At 40.3% G+C, this 15,716-nt stretch overlaps 2 protein-coding genes and 2 long non-coding RNA genes across 4 annotated transcripts; 2 read left to right on the top strand and 2 right to left on the bottom strand.

Moving 5' to 3' along the window:
* Window positions 1–1,404: 1,404 nt before the first annotated feature.
* LOC114823730 (uncharacterized) lies at window positions 1,405–2,908 on the bottom strand. Its single transcript, XM_070813170.1, has 3 exons — window positions 1,765–2,908; window positions 1,457–1,678; window positions 1,405–1,412 (listed from the first exon to the last, which is right to left on the bottom strand). The coding sequence occupies exons 1-3, from the start codon at window positions 2,753–2,755 to the stop codon at window positions 1,405–1,407; spliced, it is 1,221 nt and encodes a 406-aa protein (XP_070669271.1). The 5' UTR covers window positions 2,756–2,908.
* A 570-nt stretch (window positions 2,909–3,478) lies between these two features.
* Window positions 3,479–4,667, bottom strand: LOC139193954 (uncharacterized). The gene is made up of 4 exons (XR_011578539.1): window positions 4,589–4,667; window positions 4,227–4,324; window positions 4,046–4,143; window positions 3,479–3,870 (listed from the first exon to the last, which is right to left on the bottom strand). It is a non-coding gene; the product is annotated as an uncharacterized lncRNA (long non-coding RNA).
* A 4,556-nt stretch (window positions 4,668–9,223) lies between these two features.
* LOC103411379 (uncharacterized) lies at window positions 9,224–14,079 on the top strand. The gene is made up of 8 exons (XM_008350030.4): window positions 9,224–9,548; window positions 10,684–10,968; window positions 11,309–11,368; window positions 11,467–11,676; window positions 12,609–12,727; window positions 12,814–12,911; window positions 13,329–13,453; window positions 13,538–14,079. The coding sequence occupies exons 1-8, from the start codon at window positions 9,324–9,326 to the stop codon at window positions 13,697–13,699; spliced, it is 1,284 nt and encodes a 427-aa protein (XP_008348252.2). The 5' UTR covers window positions 9,224–9,323; the 3' UTR covers window positions 13,700–14,079.
* A 432-nt stretch (window positions 14,080–14,511) lies between these two features.
* On the top strand, window positions 14,512–15,267 carry LOC139193957 (uncharacterized). Its single transcript, XR_011578541.1, has 2 exons — window positions 14,512–14,652; window positions 14,737–15,267. It is a non-coding gene; the product is annotated as an uncharacterized lncRNA (long non-coding RNA).
* Window positions 15,268–15,716: the final 449 nt, after the last annotated feature.

Here is a 15,716-nt window from a genome sequence, read left to right as displayed (position 1 = left end):
ACCTGAGACGGTAGACTCATTTGAGGAATTGAGGAAACTATTTGTTTCCCAACACATTTTCCAAACCGATCGCTTGCACTCTGCAGATGACCTGTACACTATCCGCCAGAAGCCAGACGAGTCATTACGTATGTATGCTGGCCGCTTCAGCCATGAATACTCCCGGTGTGCCGAGGCAGACGACAAGACTGCCCTCAAAGCCTTCACGGCAGGCCTACGTGATTGTTTCTTTAAATACATGATCAATGCCAATACTTGGAAGACTTACTCTGAGGTGATGGCGCAGGCTTATAACCATGCCTCCGCCGAGGCAAAGACATATCAGGAGAAACCCCCTACAACCATCCTTTATCAACAAGTGGGAGGTGAAAGCCAGACTCACCTAAATGAGAAGACCTCGACTTTCCAAACAGCAGTGGCACCTCCCCATGCCTTGCATAATGCTTCACCGAATCAACAGACATATCAATTTCAAGGCAAGAGGAAGGATTTCCATCCTCACCACTCTCCTTCCAGTAAAAAGAATAAGGGACACTATCCCGATAACCAAGGGTATCGCCACAATAACGCTCGCCCCCAGGCAGTCAATGCAGTGGGTCAAACCCGCGTCAAGATACCCCCTACCCCAAGGTATGAGACATACACGCCCTTGAATGCCACATGCGCGGCCATTTACCCCAGCATAGCTCACCTGATACCAAAGCCAAAGCCGAGGCACCCAGATTACACGCCCCCGAATAACGCGGGCATGTTTTGTTGCTACCATGAGCATAACGGCCATGATAGCGAGAAATGTATCATCCTCCGTGATCGTATTGAAGCTTTGGCACGAGAAGGAAAAATTGATCAATTCCTTCTTCACCCTCAAAGGGATAACCGTAACCAACGCCAAGTGAATGTCATATATTCCATAAGCGGCGGCACACCCATATCTGAATCTTCCAATAAGGCCGTCTGTGGGAAACGACTTTCAAGCGGCACACCCATACCTGACACAGCTGAAGAGAGTAGGAATAAGTGTCCCTTATTCCTTCGGGCCTCGTCCACAAGCTGCTTATTCTCCTTCAGTTTTGCCTTGTACCGCTCAACCTCTTGCAGTCTGTCGTGATACTCGGCCATGACCTGCATGGCAAGACGATCATCACTACCTAAATAATGATAATAAAGAGGAAAAAGTAAGGAAATGACAAAGTAACACTCACATATGAAGACAGCTTCAACATCCGGTCGCAATCCGATTCATCCTTAGCTAAGGGCTCTCCGAGCTCATCGAAGGCGAATCGACGCCCTGCCAAGCAATTGTTGATATCCCCAAAATCCTTTGGCCGCGTGGCAACCCTCAAGTCCTTCCACGGGACACTGCCAGCTCTTTCCTTGCCTTTCCCCTCATGGCGGGAACCAGGATCACTTTCCTGGACAGTGTGCTCCATAGTAAGAGGAGGAGGCAACAGTCGGCTCCCTTCTCCTACAACTACGGCAGCAGTATTTTCAACGGCCTCGACTCCAGTCTTCCTAAAGGCAGGCCCCTTAAGGACCCCATCTTGGGACTTAGGTCTAACGGATGGTTCCCCTCGGAACTTATGAATTTTCTTATGCGGTAGGATGTCTTCCGAAGGAACTAACACTGGTGCTTTCCTTTTATTGGTGCTAGTCCCTGTTTTCTTGCTTACCTTCTCCACTGCATAAGGAAAATCAAAATAAGAAATACAACTTTCCAAATAAAGTAAGGAATTGAGCTAAGTTTACATGAAGGATGCAACTTACTCGATCGTCCCTGGCTCTCGGAAACTAAGGGTTGGAAACCGTACCGACGAAATAAGGGTCGTAGCTTGCTTAAGTGTCTATCCTCTTTGGGCACCCTCAACACCTTCTCTATGTCAGATAGCTCCTGCCCAAACAGTTGGATGGTGCCCCGCGTCACTACATGAAGCAAAGTGTTAGAAGCAAGAAAAGACCACAACAAATAGCAAATAGTACGAACGGTTGATACGTTACAACCTACAGTCTGGAAGTGAGTAAGCACACGTCGCTCAGGCGTGACACCCTTATCATACTCCCAATCATTATACAGAAAGCACCAACGGTTTTTCCATGTGTAGTATGCCTTTTTCTTACCATACACAATACGCTCTCTCTCACTCCGACATGCACACTCGGCATAACCAGTGCATGATTTTGCTGGGCGCATCTTGTAACAGTAACGCCACTGATGGAAGGAAGGCTCACACAACCCACACTCCATCCAAATGATATAAAATCCAATCAAAGTATCCCAGAAACCAGGATTGAGTTGCCCAGGTGCATATCCGATCAAAGATAACATCTTTTGCAACCACGGATGTAAAGGTAGTCTCACCCCTAAAGTCAGTAATATCTGGGTGTAGAACATAACATGACCCTGGGGAGGCTCAGAAGGCCATTCTTCATCATGTACCAAACGTATCCCTACACTACGAGGGATATTACATGACTGCCTTAGCGCCTCAACCTGCTTCTCATTATCTAACAAGTTATTCTTTAGATGGTCTGCTGTGAACTCAGAGCGAACTATGGGTATGGCATCAAAAACAACCCCCTCACCCAACGCCATGGAGGAAGAACTAGCAATAGCTAAAGTTTGACGGTTGGGAAGATCATCCAATGTTTCTCTAGTACCGGACTCTAACAAAGACCCTGAAGACTCCGACATTGCAGACTCAGACTTAGAGCTAAAGCTAGAAGAGCCCTCATCACTAGAACTTCCAGGCTCTGACATCTACAATAAGAAGAAACAAATTCTATCACTACATGCATGATCAAAACATAAGGAAGTTCCTATATTACCCACATGAAGATGGTGCAAAGCGATGCCGGAACCCTTCTCAATCAGAAAGCAATCCGTCTTCCACAGTCACTACAAAACAAGCAAATGAAGACCGTGTCAAGCGCCCAAAAAAAAAAAAAAAAAAAAAAAAAAAAAAAACAGCTTCATCCAAAAAACTTCACCCGAAAAGCTTCACCTCCAAAGCTTCACCCAAAAAGCTTCACAAAAAAAACTTCACCATCAAAGCTTCACCCAAAAAGCTTCACCTAAAAAAGCTTCACCCAAAAAAAACTTCACCTCCAAAAAGCTTCACCCAAACAGCTTCACCTAAAAAAGTTCACCCACAAAGCTTCACCTAAAAAGCTTCACCCACAAAGCTTCACCCAAAAAACTTCACCCGAAAAGCTTCACTTAAAAAAGCTTCACCTACAAAGCTTCACCTAAAAAAGCTTCACCTAGAAAGCTTCACCTACATAGCTTCACCCAGAAAGCTTCACCATCAAAGCTTCACCTAGAAAGCTTCAACACCAAAGCTTCACCTACAAAGCTTCAACACAAAACCTTGCTCCAAATAAACAAATTTTGTTCACAAAACCCAAGATGCCCTTGAACTTGTACAAAAACACAGGTCAACACAAACATTTGTTTTGTTCTACACCCACAACATCCCTGTCATAACCAAACAAGCAATTATGTATATGTTTCCAAACATATTATAATAGATCCAACAACAAGCCAAAGTCCCAAGTTTCATAATGGACAAAAGTACAAGCAATTCATCAATAATGAAGGTGCTACAAAACTTGGAATCTGCCCCAAAATAGAAATCCAACCCAAGAGACTTTTTCTCTCTCTCCCTCTTCCGCCTCCTTTCATCTATCAAATTTCTGCAACCTCTGCTCTTCTCCAATGGAGCTGAATTTTGGACACCCTATAGTTTTTGAGCATATGAACAACTTTCAAGAAGGAACCATTTCTGTTTGAGCGACGGAAATTAAAGTGTTGAAGCTCCAAACATGACAGTCGGATTCTTGCAGATTTCGAAGCTGCTATGATGTTTCGAAGATCTGGAAATATTTAACCATTAGTTCATTCTGAATTTTTGATATGTTATGAAAGAGACAATGAGGCACAACTTCAATGAAGAAAGCATGCTGATCTGAACAATAGAAAATGGAGTTTCGAAGCTCACAACAAATCTGACGGGTTGACAGAAAAATACTAACCAGTCATTCATCATACCTGAATTTCTTGAGTTATACAGCTCCGAGGGATCTCAAATTTGGATATGTTGTAGTTCACAAGCTGAGGAACAACTTCAATGAAGAAAGCATGCTGATCTGAGCAAGAGAAAATAGAGTTTCAAAGCTCACAACAAATCTGACGGGTTGACAGACAAATGATAAACAGTCACTCATCATACCTGGATTTCTGGAGTTATACTGCTCCGAGGGACCTCAAATTTGGATATGTTGTAGTTCACAAGTTAAGGAACAACTTCGATGAAGAAAGTATGTTGATCTGAACAAGAGAAAATGGAGTTTCGAAGCTCACAACAAGTCTGACAGGTTGACAGAAAAATGATGAACAGTCACTCATCATACCTGAATTTCTGGATTTGTACTGCTCCGATGGATCTCAAATTTGGATATGTTGTAGCTGACAAGGTGAGGAACAACTTCGATGAAGAAAGTATGTTGAGATGAACAAGAAAAAATGGAGTTTAGAAGCTCACAACAAGTCTGACGGGTTAACAGAAAATTGATGAACAGTTACTCATCATACCTGAATTTCTGGAGTTGTACTACTCCGATAGATCTCAAATTTGGAGATGTTGTAGTTCACAAGATAAGGAACAACTTTCATGAAGACGACTTTGCGATCTGAGCTATAGAGAATGGTGTTATCTTGCATCCACTCAGGCTGATTAGTGGAAACGAAAAGCAATTCCACCAAAGAAAAGATGAAAAAGAGAGAAAAGCTACTAATTGCACTTGATCTTGTCTAGTCAATAGCATGCAGCATCAAACACACAAAAGTTGGAAATATTTTTAGATAAGGCATATGCGAATGTGTGACATCGAAACAAGGATTCGTTACTTTGACAAATTAGTAACAAGCGAGACACCTCATTCGGCAACTCTCTTCGCCTGAAGACTTGGGGGACTCCCACCATATGCTACTGCACCTTAATACTCGGCAGTCTCACAACCACTCAGTGACTTGGATTTTTCAAGTCTCCAACCGAGAAGTTTTCCTCACTCGGGAAATTAAGGGAACACTACCTCAAACTACATGCTTCACTCACAAAGCTTCAACAATACAGGTTTCAACAAAAGCAAAAATTCAAAGAACTTTATGAAGAAGGCTTTGGTGTATTTAACACAATATATTGAAATGAAGCAAAGCTTATTTATTAATATTTTCGATAAGCCACAAATATGTACATATACATGAGTCAAAATAAACAAACAAAAGGGAGCCTTCACAAAGGTTGCTTAGGGGAAGTCTCAGCAGTCGGTAGAGCCCCAGAAAGAGAAAGCACCGGAGGGTGGTTATCCGGAGCCTCAGTACTTGACAAAACCCCAGAAGGAGGAGGCATTGGAGGTTCATCATTTGAAGCTTCATTACCAGGTACAGCCCCAGAGGACGAAGGCAATAAATGCCTTTGGAACAAACCCACAAACCGCTGATGATCAAGTAAAACCTTACCATCAGATTCCTTCATCTGGTCAAGCTTCCTCTTCATGTTTGTAGCATAGTCATGGGCGAGCCGGTGCAACTGCTTATTCTCATGCTTGAGCCCTCTAATCTCCTGTTTGAGACTCATCACTTCAGCAGCCAATGATTCAACTTGGCGGGTTCTAGCAAATAGGCGTTGGGCCATATTAGACACAGAACCTGCACACTGAACACTAAGAGCCAGAGAGTCCTTAACAGCCAACTCATCAGACCGTTTGGAAAGTAGTCTGTTATCTTTGGGAGTGAGAAGGTTCCTGGCCACCACTGCAGCGGTCATATCATTCTTCATCACAGAATCCCCAACGGTAAGAGGACCAGTAGGGGATATGAAGGATGGGCGCCATATGTTGTCTGGAGAAGGCGTGGCTGTCTCTTCTCCAAGGTTCAGGTCAAAACGACGGTCGGAGGGTCCAGACATTTTCAAATGTGTTGAAGAAGGAAGAGGTCAGACAAATCAAGATCTTAGAAGTGCAAGAAATGAGCTTCTACTGGTAGAGATTCAGGTGTGCTGTGGAACTTAATGCCAGCCTCTATAAAAATCTGCACTCGACGGAGCTTCAGAAATCGAAGAGGCGTTTGCTTTCTCAAAAGCTGGGCTGCTCAGAGACCACGAGGGCCGATCTCAGAAATCGAAGAGGCGTTTGCTTTCTCAAAAGCTGGGCTGCTCAGAGACCACGAGGGCCGATCTCAGAAATCGAAGAGGCGTTTGCTTTCTCAAAAGCTGGGCTGCTCAGAGACCACGAGGGCCGATCTCAGAAATCGAAGAAGCACCTGCTTTTTCAGCCTCGTCAGCACCTGTCACATGCACAATCAGCTTTGCGAAAATTACGGGCAATCTGTCGAAGATTTCTGGTGAAGTAAAAAGCACGTGAATCTTACTGTTCAATCACCGCTCTCCATATGCACCATCAACTCCTCGGGTACCACATATAACTTTGTCAAAGATCTCTGACAAAGTTTAGGCACGAGAATTTCGAAGTTCCAGCTACCCTACTATTACCCATAAGGGTAAAGGAACAGCACCACTGCTTGACAACTGGAAAGTCCCTATGTGTGTCGACCTCCGTGTTTTGCGGCAAGACAGGTTGGCAAGAACGTCCAACCTTTACTCACATTCGAGAAAAGACTCCCAACATAATTACTTTCTCAAAAACCGGAGTAGCACCGCTTTCCGAATCTCGAAAGTCAGATCCTCGACGGGATTGCTTGTTCGAAAACCGAAGAGGCACAACTCTCAGAACTTCGAGAGCCAGATTTCCTTAGATAAAGCTTGTCTGTAATCTTCACACGTAATATCAGCTTTCCAGATACCACATACCACTTTTTCAAAGTGCTCTGACAAAATTAAAACACGTGAAGCTGGCAACTCCCACTACATTGCTGTGACCAAGAAGGGTAAAGGAATAGCATTACTACTTGTTATTGGGAAATCCCTATATACATTGACCTCCCTCCTCAACGGACAGGCAAACCTGCAAAAATGCTCAACCCTTTCTCGCATTCGAAAAGGCACCCTCAACATAACCTCTCGAAATACTCAGCTTTATTTCCCCCCGATAATACCTCAGCAAATAAGCCACACCAAGAACAAGAGTATCTCATATCATCAGGGTCGAAAGCAAGAGTATCCCATATCATGCTTTCTCCCTATCTTTGTCTTTGTCCTTGTCCACACCTGCAGGACAAGGAGAAAGAGAGCAATCAGTCGGAACCTGAAATCAAACCTCCAATTTGGAACTGACTGCCTGGAGCCTTTGCCTGGTTGCTTACTTAGCATTGCTCTCGAGTACTCATCCTCAACTGCTGTCAAGGTCACGAATTCCACCGGCAAATACCTCATGACAGTTGATCAGATATTGGCTCTTTACACTGAAGCTGCCAAGCGTGGATGAGTCACTATGAAGGAATGTTCTGAAGGACCATTTAAATGCAAAGGTTGCACACCACTTCTGCCATGCAAAAGATTGAAGCAGAAGGTTCAACGGTGAGCTGAAACAGATCACTACAGCACGACACCTTTCCATACCACATTCATTATTCCGTCAACAGCAAAAGTATCCCATATCATCAAGGTCGAACGTACTCTAGATTTGATGGACTTGTTTTGACCCTCAAATTTTTGAGTCGGCCTTATACTCTGAAGGGCACCAGAAAACCCTCCAGCACAGTTCAAGAATAAGCCTGTGGAAAGTTACTTCTTCAAAAGCAAAAGTATCTCATATCATCTCTTATCCATTTGCTTCTCCTTATCCTGGCAGTTGAATGAGAGACAAGGAGAAGGAGAACAATCAACCGGAAGCCTAAGTCAAACCTCTGATCCTGGGTTGCTTACTTGGAAGTTTGACTGCTTACCTTGTCTGTCACCTCTTTCGGCAGATCTCCTAGCTCGGCGACTTGGGGGACTCCTACTATAGGGTTTGTATCACACTTGACTAAGCCCGAAACTACAACTAAGCTTCAAGTGAAATTGATACATTACCTTGTGCGTCAACATCAGCTAAATACACCATTCCCGGATGGAGGAAAGGTACTTCCAGAGAAGGGCAGATGAAGATCAGACCACACTTCGGTACTTAGAAGTTTCGTGATTACTCAAGGGATTGGATCTTGCAAGTCCCCAACCGAGGAGTTTCCCTCACTCGGGAACTTAGGGGAGCACTGTTTGTACCATACTTGACCAATCCCGAAACTACCGAGCACCGGCCAACGCTATACTGTCAAGGACCCACAAGAGTTCCCCTCCGACCAGGAGGCCAATCACTACTCGACACGTGTCAAGATTAGAAGCCAATCAGAGCGCAGCACGTGTCGACATCAAGAACCAATCATAACATGACACATGTCAATGTGACAAAGCTACAAGTTTTTCTATAAATAGGGGTCATTCCCCCACAATATTGGCTAATGCCATTTTGTGTTAAATCATTCACAAGAACTCACTAAATTGAGAGCTTGATCCTTTGTACTTGTGTAAGCCCTTCACTACTAATAAGAACTCCTCTACTCCATGGACGTAGCCAATCTGGGTGAACCACGTACATCCTGTGTTTGCTTCTCTGTCTCTATTCATTTACGTACTTATCCTCACTAGTGACCGAAGCAACCAAGCGAAGGTCACAAAACCTGACACTTTCTGTTGTACCAAAGTCTTCGCTGATTTTGTGCATCAACAAAATAAAACGTCATTCAGTCGATCAATTATACCAAATAGATGGACCGTTCATAATGTTTTTACCAAATTCGTCTATCATTTTTTATATATTTTGATGACTAAATAATCTCATGTTTTAATAATTTTTTGCATAAATGATCTTTTAAAGAGTGATATATTATATTAGCGAATGATTAAAAAAAATCAAAAGTAAAGTGTATTACGGAGGAATTAACCATTCATACAATTATTTGATAGAAAGGAATTACAAAAAATGGTATGTTACTACCATTTTGAAATGATTTAAAAATCACCGAAGTAATCGAAGTTTTATAAATGGGTCCCGAAATAAAATTGAGGAAAAACTCATCCTAATGAAAAGAGCTTCCTCTTGGGAAAAAAAAAAACAAAAAAAAAAAAAACTCAAAATAAATAAATAATTAATTAATATAGAACCCCTAACAAGAGAAGAGAAGTGGTCCAAATTAGACAGATAATTCCCATAAAATAACTCGATAAATCAGATATAGAAATTATCCAACCAAAAAGTAAAATAAAATAAAATCCGATATAGAAACAACCACCAACTGACTCGATATCTCAGAATTTTTCTGGTAAAAGAAAACGATGACTTGGTTGGGTGCTTCCTCTTCTTCTTCCCCATGGATTCTCAGGAACTCGCTTCTCACAACCTCTTCATCTTCTTCTTCCTCTTCAAAATTCTCGAAATACCAATCATCCCCTCGCCCTCTTCGCCTCTCGTGCCGCTCCCAATCCGACGTCGGCAGTGACTTCAATTTCGTGCTCCACGATGCTCTCGATTCTTCCGGAACCCTCACCTCCCTCGCCAGAGTAAGAAATTTACCTGCTTCTTCCTGATAAATTATAAATTGTTCTTCTTTTAATTTTAACTTTTTAATTATTATTTTTAAATTGATGAAATGAATGCATTAGTTTCACTTTAATCTAGTTTTTTTTTCCCCAATTTTTAATGTAATTGTTCAGCATATGTTCCCATTTCATTTCTTGAGCTGGAAAATAATCATATATCAGTTTCATATGTTTAGTTGGCTATAATTTACAACATGTATAAAAAATGGGTAATTTGCATAATAAATTGAAATGAAATTGAGGTATCATAGTGAGAATAATTTCAAGAAATGATCAAACCATGATGATGCAAGAAACATGTTATCGTCGTTTCAGTTATTTCCGTTATTTCTTAACAAAGAATGCTAACCATGCCATTCTTATTGGAGTTTAGTTTTTAACGAGAACATCGTCTTTAATTTGTCTAGCGGAAAGAAAAATAAACACAAGGAACTTCACATTGCTTTTGGTAGGTACAATTGAAGCATATTGATGAAGTAATATAAACAAGTTTTCCCTTTATATTATTGATGAAGTAATAAAAACAGCGAGCTAAACAAAATGAAATAAGGCGTTTCTAGCTCTAGTTTCGGATGAGCTTCTCTCAGTTATGTATGGTAGTGTTTCATCCATTTTAGGTTCTATTGATTTTCTAGGAGTCAAGAGAGGTTGAGAGTACCAAGCCTTCTAAAAGTAATGTGGCGTGTTGAGGTGCAAGGTATAAACTGTTTCTTAAAATGATATACTATTTTATCGTGACCTACCTCAAAAATTTAGATAAGTTGTTTTCCTTACTTTTCTGGTTTTCCCACTTTAATGCAAAACTGTTTTGTATCATATTAGACACCTTGTAAATTACATTGCACAATACATTTTTCCGACCACCCAGTTTAGGTCAAGACTATCGCAACTGTCAATTGGATAATTATGTTCATTTGCTGGATTAACTGTTCTCGTGCATAGGTCAAATGATACACTTCTTTTGGGAGTAATTTTATACTTTGTTATGATGCAATGTCTTTTTGTATTTGTTTGGTAAAGACTATGTATGCCTTGATTATGCAATGGGGTTTACTTAGTTTGGATTTTGATTGATTTATAATTGAGAAACAACCAGGAGGCCAGGGAGGGGTTCTGCTCACAAATTCGCCATCTGTCTGATATAGAGAGGGAAACCAGCATTACCATCAATAGATGTGTTGATTTGGGGAAAACAGCTCTTTACATTGCAGCAGAAGATGACTCCCTTGTGTCACATTCTTCAGTTCCGCTTCCGGTGGATGCTTTTATTAGTAGGTTTGGTGATCTTTCCATGGACTATTGTTCTCACTACAACTCTTCATTTAGATCCTCGCCTGAGAAATTGTTGGAGAGTTTGGAAAACTATTTGTACGTAAATAAGGTATGTTGATTGATAGAGTTTTTGTTTGCAGTAACATGGATTATTATTCCTTTGTAGTTGATTCAAAGTTGAACTTAAAAACTCTAAGGATTCGTTTTATTTTTAACTAAATTTTAGCTTGGTTGGGAGCCTTTGTGTTGCAAAAGTGCCGAACTTATAATGTTGAAGGAATCTGGCAGGGAGAAACTAAGATAAACTTGATATCGGGAAACAATTACTTTGTAGCAGAAAAGCTATCATTTGTTTTAAATAAATCAGGATCTGTGTATCAACTTGGCTCTTCCCCTCGCTGCAAAATTCTTGCTTTCGCTGACTATTTTTTATCTGCCCTTTTTTTCAGGGTTTTCGAAGGACAATTGCAAGGTATCACTCTGAATCACGGGCTCTATATATCCACTCGGTATGGAAGTCTGCCTTACTTATTTGTTATTTCAAGGTTGAGAGAACAGTAGAATATGGGGATTGTTTTCAGGAGTTTAATGTTGATGTTGCAAACAGGTTTTGACACATCGTTCAGGATCACCTGCAATGCTTTCACTCATATACTCAGAAATTTTGAAAATGCTTCGCCTATGGGGTTTTTTGGATTTCGATGTGGAGATATTCTTTCCTCATGATCTTCATAGTCTTCCCAGAGGTTATCATAAACAGAAAAGCAAGGAATCTGATAATGTGCACATAATGACTTCGCAAGCCCTTTTAGTGGAGGTGACTTATGTTTTCATGTTGAAATTTGTTTGTTTTGCCTTAATTTTTTTTGTCCTATGTCAGCGAGTTGTGTACGCTAAAACTCCTAGTTCTCTCACCCTGTGTTTGGATTAGGGATTTGAAAATGCCAAGAGGTTTAGGATAAATTAGTTAGAACTCAACCCCAAAACATTCGATATAGATATTTTAAATGAGCGATATGATCATATTGCCTGTGGTATTTTGTTAATTGATTAGTTCCTTTGTCATTTATCTTTGGTCATGGAAATGCAATCTATGTTATTCAAATTGGTTCCATGTGCTCTAGATTACCCACAGGTCCTCCTAGTTTGAAGGTAACTTGTATATTTAGTCTGAATATTATGGACATGGACCTGAGTTGGTAACATATCTACAGGTCCTCTGAATCATGATATACAATTCACCAATGAGTACAATAGTTTCTGTTCACCAACATTCATCCAACGACTGTTAATTTTTTTTTAAAGAAGAGAAACGTTCTCTCTGCTAGGATGTAGATTTCAACCATTAGATTTTGATTGAGCAGTTGTAAGCATAGATTTTGGTGAGTAGAACTATAGATTATCGATTATATGCATGCATCTTTGTGTACATTTGTGTGTATGCTTGTGTCTTTGTGTACATTTGATTGCTTGGTTAAACTTGTTTATGATGTGAGTTAAACTTGTTTGCGACTGGTGCATCTTTGAATGACAATGAATATTTGTTTTACAAAGTATTATATATATAAATTTAGGTCTCGTGAGGCGAAGGCGGGGTTATCCATGGAACGTCTCGCCCATGCCTTTGCCTTTTAAGGCATTGAATTGTATATAGATACATATTTGGTTAATGTTTGATAAGGTGTGTAGACATGTGTCCAAGCCTTTAATCTTAGCTATATCTGTTCTCATAGTTTACTGTATGTACAGATTTTAAGAAATTTGAAGGACGCATTCTGGCCGTTTCAGCATGATCAACCAGGGAATTTGTTCTTGAGGGCAGCACGTGCTGCTAACTTTATTGATAGATCAAACATAAATGAAGACAGGTACTTTGTCCGAAATGAATGTAGTTTCAACTGAAAACTAATACAAGTTAAGTGCATATATGTGAGGATCCTTTCTATTTTTGCAGTGGCTTTCAGCTTGCATCTGCGAAGGCTGCTCAACATAGACTAGATCGTGGTGTTTGGACTAGTGTACATTTTGGGGATATGAGGCGTGCCCTATCTGGTACGCATTTATTGAATCTTATTTAATCCCAGTGTCAAGAAGGTAATGTCAAAGTCAATAGATTATGCTTCTTGAAGCTGTTGAAGCGGTAAGATAGATTGAGATGTCACCGGGAATGTCTTGGGACAATTGTAGTTGCATTTTCTGGAGGACAGGGTCCGACTCCTTACCAATAAGTCATTTCAAGTAAAATAACATGTTATCCATAGCCATCTTTAAATAAAGTTGTAGAAGCATCTCTAACCTGTCTGAGGTCCCGTGGTGATTTTTAGTTAATGGTAGGATTTGACTTTTCAAGTTAAATTCTTGTACTTCAATTTGAAATTTTCATTTTATCGTCACTGTTGGACATATTGTGCCTGCTGCCACATATTATGTCCACATATTGTTATCTGAACATTGTGTCTATTGTCACAGCTTGTGAACGTCTTATTCTCCTAGAAGCAGATCCGAAGGAATTAAGAGATTACAGCATTCTTCTCTACCATTGTGGATTTTATGAGGAATCACTTGAATATCTAAAGTTGTATCAGGACAAAAAGGTACGTTTTCTAATTTCTACATGTATATCGACGTATGACTTTGATAGCAAATCTATTTTAAGTACCTTCATTTGGATTTTTCAGGGTCGTCCACTACGGAGGCGACCGTCTGATTCGTTAACCGTTTTGGAGGAAGATGCCGCAGAGAAATTGATGATACGCCTTAACCTAATTCTTATGGAGGATGGTTGGAGCAGGCCGTCATATATTAGAAACTTTCTTGGTAACAACTCTGAACCATGGTAGTCCTCGTAGACATTATTGCAGATAGCAGTACAAACCCAAATCAATAGGAGGTTCATGTAAACTGGCAAAGCGGCACTTTAAGTGAAACTTCTTCCTGGAAAAGTTTTGCTAGATATGCGGTGTTTTCTATCCGTATATAACAAGATGAACAAAACCGGAAATATGAGTCCTGCCACATTCTGCATTTTCCTATTGGTGCCAGTTTTTTATGTAGTAATTGTATTGACCAGATCATCAGTAAATTTGAATGCCGGAATATTGGAAGAATGAACCGGCAAAATGTACGACAGCGGAGCTAGTAAATTGATGTATATAACAAATTGTTACCTCATTTGTGATTGAGTAATAATAAAATTATGTGGAATCATATATCTACATAATGTGTAAATCTACATGCATGATTCACCTAACTAAAATTTACTCAATAAGGAGAGAAACTTAGGGTTCGTTTCGTAACCATTTCGATTTCAGTTTTTAGTTCAGCAGCATCATGCGCCCACTCTAGAACGATAGGAACTCTCTTGTAAGTTATAAAGAGTGACAGGACAGACAAATATTAGTGGAACCTATAAACAGTGACACAGGACATACAAATATTAGTGGAACGCATGACAATGGTCCATCGCACCGATGTTTCTTTAGCAAAGTAGAAAGAAAGCACTCATCCCTGAACACATGACAATAGTCCATTGCACCGATGTTGCTTTAGGAAAGTAGAAAGAAAACAACCATCACTCATCACACCGACAAATTTTTAACCTAAACTTTTTCCACCCACAACACAAAGCTCAACCACCAATTCTCTCTTTATGCTTTAACGTGTGTACTCCACTGAATTATTGGCCAGCTCATTTTTTTTTTCGAAGGAATTAAGAGATTACAGCATTCTTCTCTACCATTGTGGATTTTATGAGGAATCACTTGAATATCTAAAGTTGTATCAGGACAAAAAGGTACGTTTTCTCATTTCTACATGTATATCGACGTATGACTTTGATAGCAAATCTATTTTAAGTACCTTCATTTGGATTTTTCAGGGTTGTCCACTACGGAGGCGACCGTCTGATTCGTTAACCGTTTTGGAGGAAGATGCCGCAGAGAAATTGATGATACGCCTTAACCTAATTCTGATGGAGGATGGTTGGAGCAGGCCGTCATATATTAGAAACTTTCTTGGTAACAACTCTGAACCATGGTAGTCTTCGTATATATTATTGCAGATAGCAGTACAAACCCAAATCAATAGGAGGTTCATGTAAACTGGCAAAGCGGCACTTTAAGTGAACTTCTTCCTGGAAAAGTTTTGCTAGACATGCGGTGTTTTCTATCCGTATATAACAAGATGAACAAAACCGGAGATATGAGTCCTGCCACATTCTGCATATTCCTATTGGTGCCAGTTTTTTATGTAGTAATTGTATTGAGTGACCAGATCATCAGTAAATTTGAATGCCGGAATATTGGAAGAATGAACCGGCAAAATGTACGACAGCGGAGCTAGTAAGGGGTCTATTATCTGCTTGTGATACTCTCATGTAAATTGATGTATATAACAAATTGTTACCTCATTTGTGATTGAGTAATAATAAAATTATGTGGAATCATATATCTACATAATGTGTAAATCTACATGCATGATTCACCTAACTAAAATTTACTCAATAAGGAGAGAAACTTAGGGTTCGTTTCGTAACCATTTCGATTTCAGTTTTTAGTTCAGCAGCATCATGCGCCCACTCTAGAACGATAGGAACTCTCTTGTAAGTTATAAAGAGTGACAGGACAGACAAATATTAGTGGAACCTATAAACAGTGACACAGGACATACAAATATTAGTGGAACGCATGACAATGGTCCATCGCACCGATGTTTCTTTAGCAAAGTAGAAAGAAAGCACTCATCCCTGAACACATGACAATAGTCCATTGCACCGATGTTGCTTTAGGAAAGTAGAAAGAAAGCAACCATCACTCATCACACCGACAAATTTTTAACCTAAACTTTTTCCACCCACAA

Source organism: Malus domestica, chromosome 02 (genome assembly GCF_042453785.1).
Source record: "Malus domestica chromosome 02, GDT2T_hap1".
NCBI lineage: Eukaryota > Viridiplantae > Streptophyta > Magnoliopsida > Rosales > Rosaceae > Malus > Malus domestica.
The sequence above is the reverse complement of the archived record's forward strand: the minus strand, read 5'-3'. Positions and strand labels throughout refer to the sequence as shown.

What these genes read in the sequence shown, in the direction of transcription:
- LOC114823730 (XM_070813170.1), bottom strand. Translation starts at nt 2,755, where the DNA reads ATGTCAGAGCCTGGAAGTTCTAGTGATGAGGGCTCTTCTAGCTTTAGC. An exon ending in CGAGAGCCAGGGACGATCGA is followed by an intron (nt 1,679 to 1,764) that starts GTAAGTTGCATC and finishes TTCCTTATGCAG; the next exon opens with TGGAGAAGGTAAGCAAGAAA.
- LOC103411379 (XM_008350030.4), top strand. Translation starts at nt 9,324, where the DNA reads ATGACTTGGTTGGGTGCTTCCTCTTCTTCTTCCCCATGGATTCTCAGG. An exon ending in TCAAACATAAATGAAGACAG is followed by an intron (nt 12,728 to 12,813) that starts GTACTTTGTCCG and finishes CTATTTTTGCAG; the next exon opens with TGGCTTTCAGCTTGCATCTG. An exon ending in TATGAGGCGTGCCCTATCTG is followed by an intron (nt 12,912 to 13,328) that starts GTACGCATTTAT and finishes CTATTGTCACAG; the next exon opens with CTTGTGAACGTCTTATTCTC.